The sequence below is a fragment of the Ranitomeya variabilis genome, chromosome 2, assembly GCF_051348905.1.
Source record: "Ranitomeya variabilis isolate aRanVar5 chromosome 2, aRanVar5.hap1, whole genome shotgun sequence".
Lineage (NCBI taxonomy): Eukaryota > Metazoa > Chordata > Amphibia > Anura > Dendrobatidae > Ranitomeya > Ranitomeya variabilis.
In genome coordinates this window covers 357,045,293-357,071,149 of record NC_135233.1, presented here as the reverse complement: position 1 = coordinate 357,071,149, position 25,857 = coordinate 357,045,293, and the positions used below count along the sequence as shown (strand labels likewise).

Below are 25,857 nucleotides of genomic sequence, written 5' to 3'. Positions count from 1 at the left end.
TGTGCAATAGGGAAAGACATGCAGGGGAGGGGAGGGAGAGTGACCCATGGGGAGTGAGACATGCAGGGGGAGAGGAGGGATAGCGACCCATGGAGATAGAGAGACATGCAGGGGGGAGAGTGACCCATGGGGAGAGAGACATGCAGGGGTAGAGGAGGGAGAGTGACCCATGGGGAGAGAAACATGCAGGGGGAGAGGAGTGCATAGGAGCAAGAGCGATCCATGGGGAGTCAGACATGCAGGAGGGAGAGTAGGGAGAGCAACCCTTGGGGAGAGAGCTATGCAGGGGGGAGAGGAGTGAGAGCGACCCATGGGGAAAGAGACATGCAAGGGGGAGAGGCGGGAGAGCCACCCATGGTGAGAGAGACATGCAGGGGGGAGAGGAAGGAGAGTGGCTCATGGGGAGAGAGATATGCAGGGGGAGAGTAGTGCATAGAAGCGAGAGTGACCCATGGGGAGAGAGACATGCAGGGGGAGAGGAGGGAGAGCGACCCTTGGGGAGAGAGACATGCAGGGGGAAGAGGAGGAAGAGCGACCCTTGGGGAGAGAGACATGCAGGGGGGAGGAGGGAAAGCGACCCATGGGGAGAGAGACATGCAGGGTGGAGGAGGGAGAGTGACCCATGGGGAGAGAGACATGCAGGGGGAGAGGAGTGCATAGGAGGGAGAGCAACCCATGGGGAGAGAGACATGCAGGGGGAGAGGAGTGCATAGGAGTGAGAGCAACCCATGGGGAGAGAGACATGCAGGGGGGAGAGGAAGGAGAGTGGCTCATGGGGAGAGAGACATGCAGGGGGAGAGGAGTGCATAGGAGCGAGAGTGACCCATGGGGAGAGAGACATGCAGGGGGAGAGGAGGGAGAGCGACCATTGGGGAGAGAGACATGCAGGGGGGAGAGGAGGAAGAGCGACCCTTGGGGAGAGAGACATGCATGGGGGAGGAGGGAAAGCAACCCATGGGGAGAGAGACATGCAGGGTGGAGGAGGGAGAGTGACCCATGGGGAGAGAGACATGCAGGGGGAGAGGAGTGCATAGGAGGGAGAGCAACCCATGGGGAGAGAGACATGCAGGGGGAGAGGAGTGCATAGGAGTGAGAGCAACCCATGGGGAGAGAGACATGCAGGGGGAGATGAGTGCATAGGAGGGAGAGCGACCCATGGGGATAGAGACATGCAGGGGGAGAAGAGGGAAAGCGACCCATGGGGAGTGAGACATGCAGGGGGAGGGGAGGAAAAGCGACCCATGGGGAGTGACACATGCAGGGGGGAGAGGAGGGAGAGCGACCCATGGGGAGTGAGACATGCAGGGGGAGAGGAGTGCATAGGAGCGAGAGCTAACAGGCACAGGGGGATGGAGAGCACACATGAGGAGAGAGACAGCACCCATAGGGAGAGACAGTCACCTCCAGGGTCACAGAGGGAGATATAAGGGAGAAGCAACAGGGTGACTGCAGCACAGAGTATTTCAGGAGAGCTGTGTGCTGGTCTAAGGGGGGTCATAGAGGAGACATATGGGGGAAGGAGCAGGGTGACAGGAACACAGAGTATTTCAGGAGAGCAGTGTGCTGAACTATGGGAGATCACAGAAGAGATATATGGGGGAAGGATATATGATCCCTGCTGTGGGCATGCTACTTCTCTCCCGTTTTGTGAATAACATTCTTGCCATCCCCCTTCCCCCACCTTAATCCCTGTCCTGTCAGCTGTCCTGCTTTCTCTTCCAGGTGTCAGCTCCCTCTCTCTGCAGGCTGTGAGTGCAGCTTACCAGAGACCACTGGGACTGTGTGTGAGTGAGGTGGCAGAGACAGAGCAGGAGAAGGACACATGTGTGAGCCAGAGCAGAGGATGTCTGCTCAGGATGCACAGTGCAGTGCCTTGAGTAACAGGACAGAGGAGCATGGAGGTAAATCACCCGCACTCCCCACTCTCCATCCTCCGGCTCAAGTGAGTGCTTCTGTCCTGTGATAGAGAGTAAGTAGAGCTCGGCAGATAGCACTGGGCTATAATAAAATGGCGGCCAGGCACACCTACAGCAGTGAATTGTGCAGCCCACAGAGGCGTGCCCAGCTCACTGCTAATGCTGCTGCAATTGTTAAAGATAGGTTCAGCGCCGGTCTATTATCTCCTATGACCATGGGGTGCCGTATTATGACACTGATAGTGTCGTGCTACTTCTGTGTATAGAGAATATAGTACACCGCACACTCTGTATGTATATTGCAAGTAGTGAAGAATTTATTAACAAAATTTACTGTGTGACATGAAAAGCGACCAGAGGTAATTATTATGACGTTTCGGCCCAACCAGAGCCTTAATCATATAATCGCTTTAATGTGCACAGAGGAGAGGATAATTATCCTTGGAAGTTTGGAAATGAAGGCTTACACTTAAGTGCCAGGTTGTAATGCAACTGTTGTGAACACAAGATGTCAGCCCCCAGTGCCTTCTTTAAAGTCATATAACACACGAAATCTGTTTCACATGCATTCAAAACTTGGTTATAACAGCATGTTATGCTACATTACATTGATTTACTAATAGTGTTGAGCGATACCTTCGGATATTATCGGCCGATATCCGAAAAATATCGGATATCGCCGTTACCGATACCCGATACCAATACAAGTCAATGGGACACAAGTATCGTAAGGTATCCTGGATGGTTCCCAGGGTCTGAAGGAGAGGAAACTCTCCTTCAGGCCCTGGGATCCATATTCATGTGTAAAATAAAGAATAAAAATAAAAAATAGGGATATACTCACCCTCTGACGTGCCCTGGTTCTAACCGATGCAACCGTCAGCCTCCGTTCCTAAGAATGAGCGCGTGAAAGACCTTCGATGACATCGCGGCTTGTGATTGGTCGCGTGAGCACTCATGTGACCGCTCACGCGACCAATCACAAGCCGCCACATCATCGCAGGTCCTAAACTCATTCTTAGGAACGGAGGCTGCCGGTTACATCGGTAAGGTCCAGGGGCCGCCGGACGGGTGAGTATATCCATATTTTTTATTTTAATTCTTTATTTTTTACATGAATATGGATCCCAGGGCCTGAAGGAGAGTTTCCTCTCCTCCAGACCCTGGGAACCATACACTGGGAACTTCCGATTCCGATTTCCGATATCACAAAAATATCGGAACTCGGTATCGGAATTCCGATACCGCAAGAATCGGCAGATACCCGATACTTGCAGTATCGGAATGCTCAACACTATTTACTAATAATCTAGAAAAGCAGTACCTTCCCTTTAAGCTATGTTCACAGGAGAAACTTGTACTGTCAAGGTAGAGAAGAAAAAAAAAATCAGCTCACCATCTCTTTTATCTTGACCTCCTGTGTGATCACCAAACACCTCGCATGGACCAGGGTGAAGTAGCCACAATGAATCCAACAGAAAAGCAGGTGTGTCCAGCAAGTGGTGAAGGTAAAAGATAACTTTTAAAGGGACTCTGTCACGCACACGCGTGAACTACGGAGGAAACCTACGGAAATTCCAGAAAATATAGCGGCCAGCGGGAAAGGAAGGGGTGAATGAAAGTAGAGGAAACACCGTCCATCGGACCGGACACAGAGCATTTACATAGCCCGCCAAATTCAGGTGACAGAGTCCCTTTAATGAGAATATAGTAAAAATGAATCCATATATATGGTATCCAGTACACAGTGGCTATAGAACCTAATGATGATCTACGCGTTTCGACTCGGTGGTCTTAGTCATGATCTCATGATCATGACTAAGGCCACCAGGTTGAAACGCGTAGATCTTCATTAGGTTCTATAGCCAGTGTGTACTGAATGCTGGATACCATATACAGTATATGGATTCATTTTTACTATATTCTCATTAAAAGTTATTTTTTACCTTCACCACTCGCTGGACACACCTGCTTTTCTGTTAAACTTGTACTGTCATCTATTGCTGCTTTTCACCTTCACGTGCTTTAGCATTCTCCTTAGCTTACCTCCATAATCACATAATCAAGAGGACAGTGATGGCAATTAATGGTATTATATATAAGGCTTACAAATCATCTTCCCCAATCCAACAATTGGAAAGTGAGCTATGGCTGATTGCATTCTTTCAAATTTGCAGGTGCACTGGTGAAACCTCTCCATGACCATGGACTTTGCAGGAGCCGGGACCCTAATCTTGTTTTTTTGCATCACGTGTCTCATTCTTATCATGTGGGCAGAGAATGGTAAGCGGAAAAAGATGCCTCCTGGACCAACTCCTCTCCCTCTTCTAGGAAACATTCTACAGCTAAACATAAAAGAGCTGCACATGTCATTAATGAAGGTAAGACCAAGAAAATCAATTCTAACTCATTTCTTAGCATTTGCAAGCAGTACCTTTAATATGGTTTTAGCAGTTGTAAAATAATGCCCTATTGTTTAAGAAACCTCTAAACTGTGGTTTACAAAGCTGGACAAAAATATTCACAGTGAGCAGGTCCAGCGGCCAATTTGTTAGAAGTTAGAACATAGTCACAGAGCATTGCAAACCTTCTACTACCTACAACATCTCCAATGCCTCCTCTGACTAGCATGCCATGTGACGTCATTACGTTGCTGTGCAATGCATGTGTAGAATCAATGGGCCTTACTAATAAGTAGAGGTGCCAGGGATTCAACAGGTAGGAGGTTTGCAGTACAACAGCCAAGGACAACCATGTTGGCCACTGGAACAGGATAAGGTGATACTTAAGGATAAACTCTGATGACTAATTAAGGAGCACTCGAGGCAAAAGTAAAACATTGTATTATGCCTCTTGCAGGACCTGGCAAGATGAAATATGACTGAGGAATTTAAAAAACAAAAAGGATCAGTCATGCACCACTCCATCTGACCCTGGACTAGATAAAATAATGTATCATTTACAGGACACCTTAGTGACAGTCATTGTACATTTACAGCAGATGTGCAAAGATTTTTTACTAAGCGCGCTCAGCAGCTGAGCCTGCTCTATACACAGTGGGTCCCAGCTGTGTTATAAAGTCAGATCTGTAATGGTTAAGGTCGGAACTAGTTCTGAAATGTGCTGGTTATTTTAGAGTCTTGATCTCAGGAACGCTGAAGGTCCCAGGAGTCCCAGCTTGGGTATAGTTGGGAACTTTTAATTTGAGGGAATAACCCTTTATTGATCATCTCTTTACATTTTTTCCCTAAACAATAGCACTCCTAGAGAAAGTAGAAAAGATGTATCCAGCAACCATCGCAAGGTTCAATAATAAAATTGCCATTTATTAGATATATTTACAAATCAAACTGTAAAAAATAAGAAAAAATAAACATACATAGGCTGTAACACGTTTCAAACCTTAGTCCATAGGTTCTTAATCATAAATGCCCAGTGGACTATCTAGCTCATTCTCTTTCTATAGAAGGATCAGCTCAAATTACACTTTTATTCCTTTAACCTATCATAACAGCTCCCCTAATCATCTGGAAACTTACATTGCCACCACTTACTTGAATAATGCCTTAGATGGCCTAAAACCCCCTGTGTAGAGGAAAAACTGTAGAATGCATAGTGATGAAAGAACTGCAGCAATAAAGACCCTTCTTTTTCCCAGGATCAGTCAGGTTTCCATAGTTTAGAACCCAAGTGATCTGTATAGGAGTTGTCAAAACCTTTTATATTGATGGTCTTTCCTTAGGATAGGCTACCAATATCTGATTAGTGGGAATGTGCCACTCAACAGACTCCCGCCGATCAGCTGTTCCCTGTGATGGTGGCGGTCAGAAGTACTCACTTGCGATGCAGCACAGCTCCATATAGTGGTCATGGCCAAGTATTGCACATCTGCTCCTTAATCAATAGGGGGCTGATGTGCAGTACCCGGCCACAGCCGGGAGTGTGTTGAGTGACACATCCTTTAATTGATGACAACACAGCCATATGTCATCACATACTGAGATGACAAACCCATTTAAAGCCTTTTTTATATCTGTATATTTCTTAAAAAACTGTACTGTATAGGGAAAGCATGGCTTCTTGTTTAAAAACTAGTGCCACGCCTGTTCACAAGTCATGTTGTGCTGCAGCTAAAAAGAGCTGAGCTGCAATACCAGTCACAACACAAGGACAGGTATGGCAATGTGTCAATGAAAAACAGCCATGTTTATTAATCTTGGCCAACCATTCAATATGGCCCTAATTTCTCTAATTACATCTTTGTGTGTTCATACTCCCATAGCTTGGAAAAGTTTATGGAGATATTTTCACTGTCCACCTTGGGCCAAAACCAGTTGTTGTGCTGCATGGATATGATGCAATGAAGGAAGCTCTTGTGGACAGAGCCGATGTCTTCAGCAACAGGGCACAAATTCCATTAGCAGACTTTATCTTTAAGGGCTACGGTAAGTACCAATCCTCCTTTGCTGCATTCAGTCAGGGGTGTATAGATCCTGCTCTGTCTTGGAAAATAAAAAGTAGTTGGCTTCATGCTCCATTCATCCATTGGTGGGCATCATTATACAGATGACTGATAAAATATATTGTAACTTGATGTACAATTTTTGTCTTCAGGAGTTATTCTCAGTAATGGTGAGCGCTGGAAGCAACTCCGACGATTTTCCCTCACCACAATGAGAAATTTTGGCATGGGTAAGAGGAGTGTGGAAGAGCGGATCCAAGAGGAGTCACGTTGTCTTAGTGATGAGCTTAAGAAACTTAAAGGTATATTTTTACTTTGGGGGCAATACTCAGAGGACCTTTTACCAAATTATTCATGTTGAACTAGATACCATGTAATAGTGGCTGCATAGAGGGATAATTTTCTTTTTTTAAAGGGCACCTGTCACCCCGTTTTTTCCGTATGAGATAAAAATACTGTTAAATAGGGCCTGAGCTGTGCATTACAATAGTGTATTTTGTGGACCCCGATTCCCCACCTATGCTGCCGAAATACGTTACCAAAGTAGTCGTTTTCGCCTGTCAATCAGGCTGGTCTGGTCAAAAGGGCGTGGTGTCTTCCCCCAGATCTTGCTTAGTTTTCCGTTGGTGGCGTAGTGGTTTGCGCATGCCCAAGGTCCCAAATCCACGTCACAGGGGAGTGAAAAGATCGCGATGTGCTGTATTTCATTGGTGATCGGTGGGCGCGGCCATCTTCCTTTGGCCGCGCGTGCGCAGAAGCGGCGCTCTGCTGGCCGCGGCTTCAGGAAAATGGCCACGGGATGCCGCGCGTGCGCAGATGGAGATCGCGGTGGACATTTTCCTGAAGCAGAGTTCGCATCTCGGCTTCAGGAAAATGGCCGCCGTGATCTCCATCTGCGCACGCGCGGCATCCCGCGGCCATTTTCCTGAAGCCGCGGCCAGCAGAGTGCCCACCGATCACCAATGAAATACAGCACATAGCGATCTTTTCACTCCCCTGTGACGTGGATTTGGGACCTTGGGCATGCGCACACCACTACGCCACCAACGGAAAATTAAGCAAGATCTGGGGGAAGACACCACGCCCTTTTGACCAGACCAGCCTGATTGACAGGCGAAAACGGCTACTTTGGTAACGTATTTCGGCAGCATAGGTGGGGAATCGGGGTCCACAAAATACACTATTGCAATGCACAGCTCAGGCCCTATTTAACAGTATTTTTATCTCATACGGAAAAAACGGGGTGACAGGTGCCCTTTAATTTTGCCTCTCCATTGCAGAGATATTGGCAATCAAATATTTGCCACCTTATTAGTTAATTTTATGTAATTATAAGTGGGTGTTATTTTATAGTTTTCAATGAGAGTGTGTACTGTACTTCTGCCTCCTGTATGACACTGACCAATCATAAGCAGGCTTCAACATAGAAGTGCGGAAGGAACTGTGATGATGTCATCAGGGTCTCATGACCAGAGTCAACAAGTCCTGCCAGCCTGACTATGCAGTCTAAATGAGCACTGAAGATCTAGTACGCAGCACAAACCTGTGAGGCTATTTATTGGAGTTAATATGTACACACTGCTGTGGAGGTGAAATAATAAATACATGTTTTATTCTGCTCTGAAGCTACTATTACAACATGAAAAATGTGATGAAAGGTTCTCTTTAATGAAGGCACAAACATTTAAATAACAGTACAGTACACAGGCACGGGGCAAGTTGGTTACATGTCAAAACTGAGAAACTTTAAGCCAAATGGTGATGCTAAATTCAGGCACAGTGCATGGAAGTCACACAATAACTACAACAGTCTGGTGTCTTGGCGGTTACACTGTAGCAGGGGTGGACAATTAATTTTCCAGAGGGACTTTTGTGGAGGGCTAAACCAATATGCTAAACTTAATTCTGTTCAATAATATTAACATATTATTATTTTATATCTATATATATGAGGCATCGTCATTACTCAATAATCCCGCTCCTGCACAGTAGCTCCGCCCCCCACCACATCACCACACATAATCATGCCCCCCACCCCATTACCACACACAATCCCGCCCCCTCCACATTAGCACACATAATCCTGCACCACATCACCACACACAATCCCGCCCCCCACAAGTCCCGCCCCCACCACATAACCACAAATAATCCCACCCCCCACCACATTACCATACATAATCCCGCCCCCATCACATTACTACAGATAATCTCGCCCTCCACCACATTACCACACATAATCCCACCCCCCACCACATTACCACACATAATCCCGCCCCCCCACCACATTACCACACATAATCCTTCCCCCACGGCATTACCACACATAATCCCGCCCCCCACCACATTACTAGAGATAATCCCACCCCCCACCACATTACCACACATAAACCCGCCCCTCACCAGATTACCACAGGTAATCCCGCCCCCCACCACATTAACACACACAACCCCGCCCCCATCACATTACCACACATAATCCCTCCCCCCACCACATTACCACACATATTCCCACCCCCACCTCATTACTACAGATAATCCTGCCCACTACCACATTACTACAGATAAACCTGCCCCCCACCACATTACCACACATAATCCCCCACCACATTGTCACACATAATCCCGCCCCCAACCACATTACCACACATAATTTCGCCCCCAACCACATTACCACACATAATCCCCACCACCACATCACCACACATAATCCCGCCCCCACCACATTACCACACATAATTCCGCCCCCCGCCACATTACCACACAAAATCCCGCCCCCCCACCACATTACCACATAATTCCGCCCCCACCACATTACCACACATAATATAACCCCCCACCACATTACCACACATAATCCCGCCCCCCACCACATTACCACACACAATCCCGCCCCTAACCACATTACCACACATAATCCCGCCCCCCACCACATTACCACACATAATCCCCCCACCACATTACCACACATAATCCCACCCCCCACCACATTACCACACATAATCCCGCCCCCCCACCACATTACCACACATAATCCTTCCCCCACGGCATTACCACACATAATCCCGCCCCTCACCACATTACTAGAGATAATCCCACCCCCCACCACATTACCACACATAATCCCGCCCCTCACCAGATTACCACAGGTAATCCCGCCCCCCACCACATTAACACACACAACCCCGCCCCCATCACATTACCACACATAATCCCTCCCCCCACCACATTACCACACATATTCCCACCCCCACCTCATTACTACAGATAATCCTGCCCACTACCACATTACTACAGATAAACCTGCCCCCCACCACATTACCACACATAATCCCCCACCACATTGTCACACATAATCCCGCCCCCCACCACATTACCACACATAATTTCGCCCCCAACCACATTACCACACATAATCCCCACCACCACATCACCACACATAATCCCACCCCCACCACATTACCACACATAATTCCGCCCCCCGCCACATTACCACACAAAATCCCGCCCCCCCACCACATTACCACACATAATCCTGCCCCCACCACATTACAATATAAAGAGAGAGAGAAGGAGGGCGTGTATCACGCTGTGTGGAGTGATCCCGGGGGCTGGATCACTCCACACAGCGTGACGGACCGGACGTCTATAAGTGCCATATGCAGCAGCGGATACACGCCCTCCTTCTCTCTTCAAGGATCTGAGACGCTCCAGGTGCGCTTTCCATCCCGGGTTGCCTAGGCTCATATACCTCATTATCCTATGCTTCCAGTTTAGTTAAGGATATTTCTGATGAAGGTCTTGTGATTTGACCGAAAACGTTTAAATAATCTTTGAACTGGATGCACAAATAAATGGGATGTTCACTTTTTTCATCTGAAAGAAACCATTTGAGTGCCAAGTGATTTATTACTATTGGATTGACGGGCTGGAAACCTGACTTGGGCACCACACAGGATCCTTGAGTGCCGTGTGTTTTGTCTTTACCCACCACATTACCACACATAATATAACCCCCCACCACATTACCACACATAATCCCGCCCCCCACCACATTACCACACACAATCCCCCCACCACATTACCACACATAATCCCGCCCCCCCACCACTTTACCACACATAATCCCCACACACTACATTACCACACATAATCCCGCCCCCACCACACTACCACACATAATCCCGCCCCCTACCACATTACCACACATAATCCCGCCCCCTCACCACATTACCACACATAATCCCACCCCCACCACATTACCACACATAATCCCGCCCCTCACCACATTACCACACATAATCCCACCCCCCCACCTCATTAGTGCACATATTTCCGCCCCCACCTCATCATCACACATAATCCCGCCCCCCACGACATCAAAACACATAATCCCACCCCCACCACATTACCACACATAAACCCGCCCCCCACATTACCACACATAATCTTGCCCCCCACATTACCACACATAATCCCGCCCCCACCACATTACCACACATAATCCCACCCCCTCACCACATTACCACACATAATCCCACCCCCCCACCACATTACCTCACATAATCCTGCCCCCCACCACATTACTATTCATAATCCCGCCCACCACATTACCACACATAATCCCGCCCCCCACCACATTACCACACACAATCCCACCCCCCACCACATTACCACACATTATCCCGCCCCCCACATTACCATTCATAATCCCGCCCCCACCACATTACCACACATAATCCCGCACCCCACCACATTACCACACACAATCCCACCCCCCACCACATTACCACACATAATTCCGCCCCCCACCACATTACCACACATAATCCTGCCCACCCACCCCATTACCACAGATAATCCCACCCCCAACCCATCACCACATGTTATCCCGCCCTCCCACCCCATCACCACACATAATCCTGCCCCCCACCACATCACCACACATAATCCCAACCCCACCACATTACCACAAATAATCCCACCCCCGACCACATTACCACACATAATCCTGCCCCCCCACATTACCACACAAAATCCTGCCCCATCACCACGCATAATCCCGCCCCCACCACATCACCACACATAATCCCGCCCCCCCACATTACCACACATAATCCCGCCCCCACCACATTACCACACATAATACCACCCCCTCACCACATTATCACACATAATCCCGCCCCCCCACCACATCACCACACATAAAACTGCCCCCCAGCACATCACCACACATAATCCCACCCCCCAACACATCACCACACATAGGCCCGCCCCCCACCCCATTACAACACATAATCCTGCCCCCACCACATCAACACACATAACCCTGCTTCCCCACCCCATTACCACACATAATCCCACCCCCCACCACATCACCACACATAATCCCGCCCCCCTACTCCATTACCACACATAATCCCGCCCCAACACATCACCACACTATTGTTATTAACTTCATTTTAAGTTAATTTACCACCTGTGTAAGCGCTATTGAATGTTGTCATTATTTACTTTAGTTTAATCACCAGCAGCGTTAATTAGATAGCAATGAGCGGGCCAAGCGTTAGCTGGCTGGAAACATCTAGTTAATATTATAAATATTGAGCAGAATTAATTCTGTTTATTCATCGCTACTGCTAATGAGACGATACAGAGAAAAACACAGCCGTCCTATTCATGGTCCGGGATGGTGAAACAGAGAAGGAGGTCTGACCTGTGTAAGCGCTATTGTAGGCGCGAAACAGCTGTCGTCACATCCTGCTCACCTCCTTCTCTGTTTCACCATCCCGGACCATGAATAGGACGGCTGTGTTTTACATGCTTCAATAAAGGAATTGAACCACACTTGGACTGGTGAGTGTTGCCGCATTTCTCTGTATCTTCTCTGATGACTGCACTTCTTACTCATGCGGGCACCTCTACCTGGATATCAGGCTCCTGTGTGACACGTCTTGGATAAACCGCAGTCGGTCTTGGATCGTGGGGCAGCTGTGCGGCTTTACTTTTCTCTATTATGATTGCTACTGCTAATACCTGTTATGATAGGGCATATTGTAACATGTATTCTTACCTGTAGCCATCAATCAAAACCATACAATTTACTGCTTTTTATACAGTTTATAAAATATACTGCTCCTTCTTTTATTTAGCTCTTGTACCTTGATCCACAGTATGATGCTCCCAGTCACCCCCACAGAATGATACCCCACAGCTTCCACACAAAGTATATACAGTATGATGCCTTGACAGTCCCTAGTATGATACTCCCAAAGTGTATGATAGACTGCACAGTCCCTTAAACACAGTATGATGGAACCTACATGCCCCCAGAATGTATGATATGCCAACAGCTCCCCCACACAATATGATAGACCCCATAGTCTCCAAAACAAAATACTGCACCTCACAGGCCCCCCACACTTCAAGATGTACCCCGCAGCCTATCAGACTGTATGATGGACCTCACAGTCCCCCATACTGTATGAAGAATCCAACAGCCTTCCATATATTATGATGGCCTTGGAATCTCCTACACACAGTTTGATGGACTGCTCACACCCCCACACAGCATAATGGATCCCACGTTTAATATAATGTAACTGCTGCATTGTCAGCATGAGCCAGGACTCAAAAGCTGTGTACTTTGATCTGTATCTACCTTAGTAGAGCTCCGGTGCCCAGATTACAGTCAGACTCAACCCAACTCTGACCTAGGACCTCTCACTACACTAACCGACAGGTGTGATACATAGTTATCTATCATTCATACACTTAGTACCCACTACTGAACACATTGCTCTTCTTTTTACCTCAGCAGTAGATTGGACGTGAGGAGCTGCAGGTCTCACCATATGATCAAATATCCTTTTACCATGACCGAACATGAATCAAAAGATCATGAGTTGTTTGGACTCAACTAGAACGTGACCTCTGTTCTCAACCAACTCATATACCCACAGCCCACAATGTACAATGTCTGCATCACATACAGTATATAATAGATAGATATATAGATAGTGTTGCTTTAGCAGTATGCTTTGGGTCATTATTTTGTTGCAATATAACCCTCTGACCAGGGCCGGACTGGCCATCTGGCAATTCTGGCAAATGCCAGAAGGGCCTGTCTGGTCGTGGGCCACCTTGTCTGATACTTTGTTTACAGAATCAGTGTTCTCAAGACACCCATACTATGAAGAGTTGTGACGGAGGTATCATTAGAAATATTGGTCTTGTAGTAAATCTTGATTTCCTCCATGCAGGGTAATATTAGTAATATATCCCATTTGGGGATGGGGACAACATGGGCCTGTGTGATTTCAAATGCCAGGGCTGAATTTCAGCCCCAGTCCGTACCTGCCTCTGACCCAGTTTCAAATTACTGACAGACTGAAACAAGTTTTGTTCAAGAATATTTCTGCATTTCACACCATCCATCTTTCTCTGGACTAGAACCACTTTCCCTGCTGCTGAAAAACATTCCCACAGTATGATGCTGCCACCACCATGTTTCACTGTGGGCATGGTGTTCTTGGGGTGATGAGCTGTGTTGGTTTGGTGCCAGATATAGTGTTTAACTTGGTGGACAAAAAGTTAAATTTTCATTCCATTTGACGACTGCACCTTCCTCCATACTTTTGGAGAGTCTCTCTCATGTCTTTTGGCAAACTCAAAATGAGCCTTACAATTTTTGTGTGTAAGTAAAGGTTTTATTGCCCACTCTTTCATAAAAGCTACCTCTATGGAGTGTACGGCTAATTGACGTCATATGGACAGATGCTCCAGTCTCTGCTTGGGAACACTGCAGCTCTTTCAGGGTTATCTTTGGTCTCTGTGCTGTCTCTCTGATTTATGCCCTCCTTGCCAGGGCTGAGAATTTTAGTGGGCAATCCTCTCTTGGCATATTTGTTGTGTAATTGTGTTCTTTCCATTTGAATATTATGGATTTGATGGTGGTCCAGGGATATCCAGAATGGAATATTTTTTTATTACCCAACCCTCACTTCTACTTCTCAACAACTTTGTCCCTGACTTGTTTGCAAATCTCTTTGGTCTTCATGGTATTGCTTAGTTAATGGTGCCTTTTGCTTAATGGTGTTGAAGCCTCTGTGGCCTTTTAGAAAAGGTAAAGTGTATATACTGACAGACCATGAGACACTTAGATTGCATTTAAAGGGACACTGTCACCTGAATTTGGAGGGAACAATCTTTAGACCTAGGGGCGGGGTTTTCAGGTGTTTGATGCACCCTTTCCTTACCCGCCGGCTGCATGCTGGCTGCAATATTGGATTGAAGTTCATTCTCTGTCCTCCATAGTACATGCCTGCACAAGGCAATCTTGCCTTGTGCAGGCATGTACTACGGAGGACAGAGAATGAACTTCAATCCATTATTGCAGCCAGCATGCAGCCGGCAGGTAAGGAAAGGGTGCATCAAACACCTGAAAACCCCGCCCCTAGGTCTAAAGAATGTTCTCTCCAAATTCAGGTGACAGTGTCCCTTTAAGTGGACTTCCCTTCAATAAGCATGTGACTTATGAAGGTAATTGCTTGCACCAGAAAAAATTTTTGGTGCTTCATCGCAAAAGGGGTGAATACATATGCACATGACAATATAAAATCTTACTGTAAGGGTAAGTGGCAACTTTTCTAAGCTTAAGGTAAATTCATTAAATGTGTCACTAACTTTTTCTTTTGAAGGTTCTTCTTTTGACCCCACTTATTTGTTGACTTTGGCGGTTTCCAATGTGATTTGTTCCATTGTCTTTGGTGAGCGCTTTGAATACGAAGATGAAAAGTTCCTTAGTCTATTGGCCATGTTGAAAGAATCCTTCAAGATACTAAACTCATCAACTGGGCAGGTAATAACAATGGATGTCTGAGATTTGGAGTTTTCAGATGTTGAAGGCTGAGAGTTACTATAGATGTGGTGAATCAGCAAGTTGGGGAACATAGCTGTAGGCAATTAATTTTTTTTTTCTATTGACAAAATTTGAAGCAAGGGTATGTGATTGAGATCAGAGGAGTAACATGAAGATCTGTGTTCTTAACTAAGAATGAGTAGACCCATGGAAGATCGGGTTCTAGTACCCAAGCCAAACTTTACTCCAAAGTTCGGTTCGAGCAACAGAAATATGCCAAAACTTGAACCAGAACCCGAACCCCATTGAAAATGGAGACCTGGACTCATTCTCTCTTACTCTTGCTTTCTTTCTCTCTCTCTCTCTCTCTCTCTCTCTCTCTCCTTATTCTTAACCCAAATTCATTATTTTCATGCTATTTCATGCTACAGTTAGGTCCAGAAATATTTGGACAGTGACACAAGTTTGGGCATTTTAGCTGTTTACCAAAGCATATTCAAGATACAGTTATATAATCAATATGGGTTTTCCATGATGAAGAAAAATCCCTTCAAAACATCCAACCAAGTGAAGAACCCTCTTCAGTGAGTAGTTGTTTCAGTATTTGAGTATATAAGTCTACCACAAAGAGAAGATTTCATAAGAGCAAATACAGAGGGTTCACCACAAGTGGCAAACCATTAATCAGCCTTAAAAATAGAAAGGCCAGATTAGACTTTGCCAAAAAATATCTAAGGCTAGGTTCACATTGCGTTAATGGGTGTCCGCTAGCGGACTCCATTACATGGTGAAATTGTCGCAATTAACACCATGTAATGGGTCCGTTAGCGCACCCATTGACAGCAATGTGCTAATGGGTCGCCAACGCATCGCTAGCGCATGCCATTTTCGGCACGCGCTAGCGATGTCCCGTTATTTTCGGACGGACCTCGAACGATGCCCGATCTGCGCTAGCGGGATCGGCAAACGCGATCCCTAAAGTGACATTGCATTAGCGCAATCCGCTAGCGTATGCGCTAAACGGATTGCCCTAACGCAATGTGAACCTAGCCTAAGGGATCCAGTCCAGTTCTGGAAAAGCATTGGACAGATGAAACTAAGACCAGCCAGTACCAGCATAATGGCAATAAGAAAGCATGGGAAAGGTAATGGTATAATAAAGTATTTCTTACATAAATGATGAGCCAGAGCAGGAGGGGAATAGGTGTGGTGGGAGTTTATACTGAATTGATAATTGAGTGTATTTTTATGTCCAGAACTATTTGTGAACTGTAGTAGTTGATAAAATTGCAGTTGCGTAAGTTGAAGGTTTTATTAACATTTCATTTGAAAGTTGTGCGTTTTTGAGAGGATCTTTGCTTTTAAAGGTTTTGTTGTTATTGGATGCTTATAAGCTAAAACATGGAGTGCTTCTTGAAAAGCTCGCTAGAGTGGAGGATATCGAGCTGCTTGTAAGTGAAATGGAGGGATCTGGTGATCTATGGTTGCAAGCCAGAAATTTTGTGACACAGGCAAGATCAGTGAAGAAAATATCAAAATGCGGGCAGTCAGTGGTTAGCACTGCAGCCTTGCCGCACTGGGGTCCTGGGTTCAAATCCCACCAAGTACAGACATCTGCAAGGAGTTTGTATGTTCTCCCCATGTTTGCGTGGATTTCCTCCAGATTCTCCGATTTCCTCCCATATTCCAAAGACATACTGATAGGGAATCTAGATTGCAAGCCCCATTGGGGACAGTAATGATAATGTCTGTAATGCACTGTGGAATTAATGACACTATATAAATATATAAATACATGTGCTTTAGTGTTTGCTGCTTGTTGGCTAGCAGAGCAGTACTCCAAGCTAAAGGTGCAGAATGAAATTTTACAGAACAAAGTTGAATGTTTAGAGGCGTTATGTGGAGATATGAAGAAAGAAACAAAAATGTTTTGAATAAGGAAATTCAAACATTAAAGGTATCTGATAAAAATGCTGCTACAAAGTTTATTAGCAGCTAGCTATTTGTGGCAGAGAATATACTATTTAAAAGGGAGAATGAAGAGATCAGTGGAAGGCTGAAGGCAGCAGAAAGCCATAATGGTGGGCTATCACTAATCAGGCTGATCATTCTAAATCAGAAAAGTGCAGAAAAAAAGTGCCTAAATGATACAAAGAAATGTAATAATGAGGCCCAAGTATGCTCTATTAAAGTTGGTATTGTTACCCATAGATAAAAGTATACAACACCTTTTATAAAGTGTAAACCAGTCATGTGCTTTTCTTGTGGACATCTGGGTCATGGTGAAAAGTTTTGCCAATTTTCTGGTAGTGAGACACACAGAAAAGGGACAATGAAGTGTTTTGCATGTGGAAATGTGAGTCACAGCGTAAAGGTATGTTACATGTATGGTAAACCAGGCCATATTTCTAGGAATTGTTTTACTTTAAAGAGTGAAGCATGGGGCTTACAAGTACAGCAAAATGATGTGCCCAAAATAGGAGGAAGATAAAATAAAATTCTACCTCAAGGTGGGGGTTTAGACATTGGTAAAGTGGCCATACCAAACATTCCCACGCGGTAGAGATGAGCGAATATTTCAATGTTCAGTTCAGATTACATTCACCGAATTTGCAATATTCATCGATTAATTTGTTGAATATGCACCGAACATTGCTGAATGCCATTTATGTCAATGGGAGGCAAAAACAAACGCATGCACAACACTTTATAACAGCCCCAAATGCTGCCAAAACACATCAAATGAGGGACAGACAGGCTTCAATTCACCCGCAGTCAAATTGCAGAATGGAACTGCAGCAATCAGCAGGGCAAGAGATATTGGGGTCTGGGACAGCATTAACCGCTTTCAATTTAGCATCACAGACGAGGTGAGTGAGGGATCAGTGTAGGGTCAATTTTCTGGGAGCCTTGATACCACATGCAACTCCTCTTCCTGGTTTCATGCTGCGCCACACTCAGGTGGCATAAATACCAGTTCTGTAAACTACCTTTGTCAGAAAAATTTAAGGATAGTAACACGGGTAGTTGAGTTCAAGGAAGTGGAGGCCTGACGGTCTCGGAGGCATACTGCTACAGGTAACACACATGATGGAGACCCAACCAAGATTATTCGCATTTCCAAAAATATTAGCAGACACCAACATGGCATCAATTTCACTACAGTAGAAATAGTATAATAGGGACTGACAGGTCTTTCACTACACCCAATACAGTAGATGGATACCCAACAAGGAGTGTTCACATTTAAAGAAATGAGGACCTTACACTACCGAAGTGGAATAACTGTCACAAGAATAGAAATAGTATAATTGGGACCGAGACGTCTTACGCTACAACTAACCCAACAGATGTAGACCAATCATGACTGTTCACATTTCCACAAATTTGTGTTAACATCAGCAGCCACAGCAGCTACAGAAGCCACACTAAAGATGTCACAGAGTGCAGTTAATTGACATTAATGCATCACACTAAAAAATGCAATATCATCTAGTCTGTACAGTCTGCAATTGGGGTGCAAAGTCCTTGGAGATCCATAACTTGTTCATCTTGATAAAAGTCAGTTGGTCTACACTTTCAGGGGACAGCCGGCTGCGCTTATCCATCAGGACACCACCAGCAGTGCTGAAGACATGTTCTGAGAGAACGCTGGCTGCCGGGCACGATGAAACCTCCAAGGCATGTGAGGGAGCTCAGGCCACTCATCCATTTTGGAAAACCAATATGTGAAAGGTTCCAAACCCTCCCTGATGGTATTGATATTTAGTTCTAGATACTCCTGCACCATTCTCTCCATTCGTTCACCATGTTTAAGACTTGGACTCTGTTGTGCTGGTACACAAGTTGGTCTAAAAAAGTGACAATGGACTCACAGAAATTGCTTCTGCCACTTACATCGCTGCTGCTGCTAATGTCTTGGCATTGATGAAGGGACGTGCCAGAGGTTAGAAGTCTACAATAGCAATGTGAACTGTGTGCTTCACTGCTGTCTTTGAGAAAAGCACTCCTAAGGTTGTGTAAAAGCGTGTTTCAATACTCCAGCAATCATGAGTCTCTTTCTAGGGCGGGAATCATCTGTCAAAATTTGGTTTTATAACGTGAATCTAATAAAGTGGCAACCCAGAAGTTAGCATTATTCCTATTCATAACTATACGGGGTTAATGTTGCAGATAGAGCAGCAAGAAAGCACTTATATGTCAGGCTCTACCATGAGATTTAAGCCCATGCTGTGTTGGTGGCTTTGTAACAATGAGGCTCTTTTCCTCAGTCCCCTCCCGCCAACAACGAACAACAGAGAGGGGAGGATTATCCTCTTCATCTGACAGTTGCTCGCCCATCACCTCTTCCTCCATTGGTTCCTCGGATCTTGCACCTTCAATAACATCTTGTCTGTTATTACCAGCCACCCTCAATCGCAGTAATCCACCATTCGCTGGCACCCATCTGTGTGACTACAGTCTTGAACTAAGAGACAATCTTATCGCTTCCACATTCTCCTATGCTTCTGAGACCACCATCTCCTCCCGCTGGCTATTCAAAGTCTGCTCTAGCATATAGATGACCATAATAGTGATGCTGATGATGGTGTCATCAGCGCTAACCATCTTAGTAGCAATTCCAAAAATGTGCAGAAGGGTGCAGAGGTCCTTAATCTGTGCCCACTTTGTAAACTTGATATGTACCACATCTGTACTGCGTTGGCCCAGGCTATACGACATGATAAAAACCTATACAGAAAGAGACACCAGAAATAACAACTTATATAGGCTAATGAAAACCAATATAAAAATTAACCCTTAAAAAAAAATTTTCATCAGACCAAAAATTATACCATAAAATATATTTTTATTTAAAATTAATTGCAATCACAGTAAATCACCAAAGTATAGAAGTTTTTATTAAAAATATATAAAAACAAATTATTTTTATTAAGAACATAAAATGTATAAATAATACTTTTATATAACTCTTCCAATCGAGGTTTTTAAGGGATCTAATAATATTTAATGTAAATCCCGTATGTGCAGGACAGGGCAATTCCAAACTGATCAATACCAAAACTAAATAAATATAATGCAGCAAATAATATTAATTTATAATAATATAATATGTGATAAAAAAATATAAATCAAAAAATTGTGTGGGTAATAAGCATGTGTGTATATATTAAAGTGCAATAGTGCATGTAAAAAATAAGTTAAATCAGATTACAATTATTTGGGTGTTTGGATTCCTTTATTCACTATTTTTGTGATTACATTTGTATGTTTTGTGGTAATCTGATTTAACTTATTTTTTTACATGCACTATTGCACTTTAATATTTGAATATTTGTATTTATTGTGGCACATAAGGGAGGAGTGTGCATGTGTATATATACACACATGCTTATTACCCACACAATTTTTTGATTTATATTTTTTATCACATATTATATTATTATAAATTAATATTATTTGCTGCATTATATTTATTTAGTTTTGGTACTGATCAGTTTGGAATTGCCCTGTCCTGCACATACGGGATTTACATTAAATATTATTAGATCCCTTAAAAACCTCGATTGGAAGAGTTATATAAAAGTATTATTTATACATTTTATGTTCTTAATAAAAAAAAAATTGTTTTTATATATTTTTAATAAAAACTTCTATACTTTGGTGATGTACTGTGATTGCAATTAATTTTAAATAAAAATATATTTTATGGTATACGACATGACATACTGCGTCATGACTTGTTGCTGCTGCCACAGTCAATGCAACATGAGCGGAGTGAAATTCCACTGTGTCGGCACATCACAACTGTTGACTGCCATGGACAAATACCTCTGTATGAATGCAAGTCGATGAACTTACGTGCATTCTGGCGCAGCTCACCAAGGCCAGGATAGTGGCTGAGAAAACGCTGTACCACCAGGTTGAGGATGTGAGCCATGCAAGGCACAAGTGTGAGCTTGCCTCGCCATAGAGCCCCATCAGGTTCAACCGGTTATCAGACACGGCCTTCCCTGGATGCAGGTTCAGCGGAAACAGCCATTGATCGAAGTCTGCCTAGAGAGCTGTCCACAACTCTTCAGCTGTATGACTGTGATCTCCAAGGCATATCAATTTTCAGACTGCCTGATTGCGTTGAGCCCTGGCTGCGCAGTATGGAGGGGGTGGGTGTTCGCTCTGCACTGTTGGAACGCATGTCTCATTAAGGCAGAGGTTGAGGGTGCAGGTGGAGGCCCTAGAGGAGATAGAGGAGGCAGAAGCAGTGGAGGAAGTGTTAAATGTAGAGGTTTGTCCGGCACCCTGGCAGACAGAGATTTTGTCAAGGAATGGTTGATGTTGTCTGTGACATGCTGGTGTAGCACAGACACAGTTTTCTTAGAAAAGTTATGGCAACTGGTTAATTGGTACTGGGGGACTGTAGCAGCCATCAGCTTTCGGAAACTATCTGTATCTACCAGGTGGAAAGGCAGCATTTCCGTGGCTAACAGCTAAGAGGTTGAACTCCACCATCTCCAATCTTTGTCATGCGTAGGAGGAAACAATCTTTTTCGTGACCACAACTTTGGAACCGTGAGCTGGCTGCAGTGCTGTGAGAGGGCGCAGTACGGTGACCTGGACAAACTGCTGGACCGTGAGAGAGGTGCAGGTGGAGATGTTACTGTGGATTGAGAAACTTGTGGTGTGATTGTTCTCTGAGATTGGCCAAAAACAGCAGGCATGTCGGCTTCTGTTAAAGCTGAAGACGGCCTCTCAGTCAGCATGACTGGAGCGAGTAAAGAACTAGAGGTTCTGCGGTCAAAGACCTGCCTCTTATTAGTTGGCTTGTTAACAGAGGAGGAAGAAGGAGCAGCAGATGCGATTGATGTGGTGGCTGATGGTTGTTGAGGTCCGCTGGTCTACATTTTGCCTCAGTGGGATTCCCACAGTAAAGCATGTTGATTGCACATGTGAAGGTTCATTCATGTAGTAGTAAAATTATTGCACTTTTTACCTCAACTCATTTTTCGACAACACGAAACACTGTGGCGTACAAAATACCACCAAAAAAGTAAAATGCAAAAATCATTTATTAAATCAAAAATTGACATACAAAAAATACAAGCCAAACAATTTGGCATCAAAGAGAGGGAAATAAATACAGAGACAAGCTGGTACAGAAAGATGATCACAGCTAGGGACAATAAAATTGCCAGAGGGGAGTGTAATAATAACACCTGTTGTGAATTCCGCTCTTTGGCTCCCTCCGGTGGTTGTAAGTGGCACTTTTGTGAGTTCTGCTCTTGGGCTCCCTCGGTGGATTTAAGTGGAACTGCTGCTTCTTGGATTTAGCAGTCAGCAGCTGCTTCCACTGATCGTCTTTTCTGGCTCGGCTATTTATCCTGGCTCTGTCTTTCCCCTAAAGATAGAAACAGGAAAGCTATCTTGCCTCAGAGAAAATTCCCAAAGGACAGACAGCCCCCCACAAATATTGACTGTGAGTGGAGAGGGAAATGACATACACAGAATGAAACCAGGATGTAGCAAAGGAGGCCAATCTCGCTAGATAGATAGGACAGGACAGAATACTGTGCGGTCAGTATTAAAAACTAGAAAAATCCACCACAGAGTTTACAAAAATCTCCACACCTGACTAAAGGTGCGGAGGGTAAATCTGCTTTCCAGAGCTTCCAGCTTAACTGAATAAAACTATACTGACAAGCTGGACTAGAGAAAACATAGAATGTACTGAACGATTAAGTCCACAACAAGTGAACTGCAAAAGAACAAAGCAAGGACTTATCTTTGCTGAACTGGACAGAATATCAGGGAAATCCAAGAGAGATGTAAATCCAACCAGGAACCATTGCCAACTGGCACTGGCTGAAAGACAGAGCCAGGGTAAATAGCCGAGCCAGAATAGACGATCAGTGGAAGCAGCTGCTGACTGCTAAATCCAAGAAACAGCAGTTCCACTTAAATCCACTGGAGGGAGCCCAAGAGCAGAACTCACAAAAGTGCCACTTACAACCACCGGAGGGAGCCAAAGAGCGGAATTCACAACAAACACCTGAGTGTAATGTATACATGTGAAAACGTCACAACGGTAAAAGGTACAAGGAAAGAGCTAATAATACATACCATGGAATATATCCCATAAACAAAAAGCTCCCAGAATCACAAGTACCCCGAAGGCTGTTAATGCTCACCCATAAATAGCTGGCAATGACCCTAGGTCCTCCTGCCAGACCCCGTGATGCACATTTTGCTAAGATGCTTCTTCAAGAAGGGGCAAAGTTTTTTGCAAAGTTGGTAGATTATGCAAGTTGTCTCATCCGTTGCAGTGTCAAAAAGGTCCAGGCTAGGCAACTATTGCCACCCCTGCGATGCTGCTGGTCAGAGGCACAGTTGTGGCTGAGGATGCATCGCTCATTGTGGCTGCCTCACTATGTCTGCCACATATGGCCCAAAGTAACCTACTTGACTTCCTCCTCAGATGACCTACTCAGCTGTGTGCCTGTATGTTCTTGCCAACTGGGATCTAACACCTCATCATCATCCTCTGCGTTATCAGATTCATCACCATGGAGTCACCCGCCTCCTCTTCTTGCCCTGACAGCACAGTACAGTCTGCGTGGGCCTTGCATATCTGAATCTCATCAGGATCACCTCCCCCTGGAGTTAACGTCTGATGATGAGGGTCAGGATGCTGTTTAGACCGTACTTCGTCCTGCCCCGGATCCAAGCAAAAAAAAATTGGGGGCATCGGTGCAGATTTCCTCCTCTTGACTCTGCAAAGCTTTTGGGGACACTTGAACATGGCATAGAATGTGTGAACAGCTTTTCATACTTACCCATCTGCGGTTCCATACAGTCAGTTGAACAATTGGATAGTTGGGACACGGAGGGAAGCAAGGGAAATTTTGTTGCCACATGTGTGGACTGTACTGGGTGTGATGTTGAGGTGGAGGAAGAGGAGGAGAGGCCACTTGAAGCTGCACTTGCCATCCACTCGAGTTCATGCTTTTTCTGGGCATCATTGATAAGGCGTACCGATGTGCATCTGCCAAAGAAAGGTAGTGGTGTAACCTGTCCAGTAACATAAGTTGTCAGTTGTCTTTGCATAGGACGTGACTTTGCTTCACCAGTGCTTTCATCAACATTACCACCTACCCTATGTACACCTTGAACACAAAGCCTAAGTCTCCTTCCACCATGGCCTTGCTTTTTCCCAGTCGTGTCGCACAACTAGTGTGGTAGGAGCACAGTATTAGCAACAAAAAAATAGATATTAAACTCTGCACCACCTCTGCAAACAGCAGAATTTCAACGACAGTAAATTCCAAATTAAAATATGGCGTGCTGTATCATGTTAGTCATGGAAGAAAGAATTGTTTGAGTGTGGTTGAGGCCTGTATGACAATGAAGTTATGCAACAAACTATTTTAAAGTCAATTTCTCTGCTGAATGCACTAGGAACAGAATATTTTTTTGTGGCCTATGGATGCTACAAACTATTTTAAAGTCAGGTCCCTTACTGTATGACGTTAATAACAGAAGACTTTTGGGTGGCCTATGGATCAGGCCTCTATAACACACTAGATGATACAAACTATTTTAAAGTCAGGTCCTCTACTGTGTGATGCCAGGAACAAAATAATTTTTTGTGGCCTATGGATCAGACCTCTATAACACACTACATGCTACAAACTATTTTAAAGTCAGGTCACTAACTTTCTGATGTAAATAATAGAAGAATTTATGTGGCCTATAGATCAGGCCTCTATAACACACTAGATGAGACTAACTATTTTAAAGCCAGGTCCCCGACTTTATGCCACTTTGAACAGAATAATTTTTGTGGCCTGTACATCAGACCACTGTAACACACTAGATGCTACAAACTATTTTAAAGCCAGGTCCCTTACTGTATGATGTTAATAACAGAAGACTATTCTGTGGCCTATGGATCAGGCCTCTATAACACACTAGATTCTACAAACTATTTTAAAGTCAGGACCCCTACTGTGTGAGACTAGGTACAGAAGAATTGTTGATGCCTATGGATCAGGACTCTATAACACACTAGATGCTACAAACTATTTTAAAATCAGGTCCCCTACTGTATGACAGTAGGAACAGAAGAATTTGCATGGCCTCTAGATCAGGCCTCTATAACAAATTAGATGCTACAAATTATTTTATAGTCAGGTCTCTTTCTGTATGACGTTAATGAGAGAAGATTATTTTGTGGCCTATGGATCAGGCCTCTGTAACACACTAGATGCTACAAACTATTTTAAAGTCAGGTCCCCTATTGTATGACACTAGGAACTGAAGAATTTTTGTGGCATCTAGATCAGGCCTCTATAATACATTAGATGCTACAAACTATTTTAAAGTCAGGTCCCCCACTGTATGACGTAAATAACAGAAGACTTTTTGTGGCCTATGGATCAGGCCTCTATAACACACTAGATGCCACAAACTATTTTAAAGTCAGGTCCCCTACTGTATGACGTTAATAACAGAAGACTTTTTTGTGGCCTATGGATCAGGTGTTGTGTATCCGCTTTTTGGGCTCCCCTGGTGGTTGCTGGGGGTATTGGTGACTTGTTTGCACTTTGCTGCTTCTGTTCACC

At 44.7% G+C, this 25,857-nt stretch overlaps 1 protein-coding gene across 3 annotated transcripts in view; it reads left to right on the top strand.

Annotated features, from left to right (window-relative positions):
* Positions 1-25,857, top strand: part of LOC143805884 (cytochrome P450 2C18-like) — a 90,309-nt gene that overhangs the window by 9,053 nt on the left and 55,399 nt on the right. For all 3 annotated transcript variants that reach the window (XM_077285626.1, XM_077285625.1, XM_077285627.1), the window contains exons 2-5: positions 4,094-4,297; positions 6,199-6,361; positions 6,531-6,680; positions 15,078-15,238. In XM_077285626.1, the coding sequence (XP_077141741.1) occupies positions 4,115-4,297; positions 6,199-6,361; positions 6,531-6,680; positions 15,078-15,238 (657 nt within the window). In that variant the 5' untranslated portion in view covers positions 4,094-4,114. The remainder of the gene's footprint in view (positions 1-4,093; positions 4,298-6,198; positions 6,362-6,530; positions 6,681-15,077; positions 15,239-25,857) is intronic.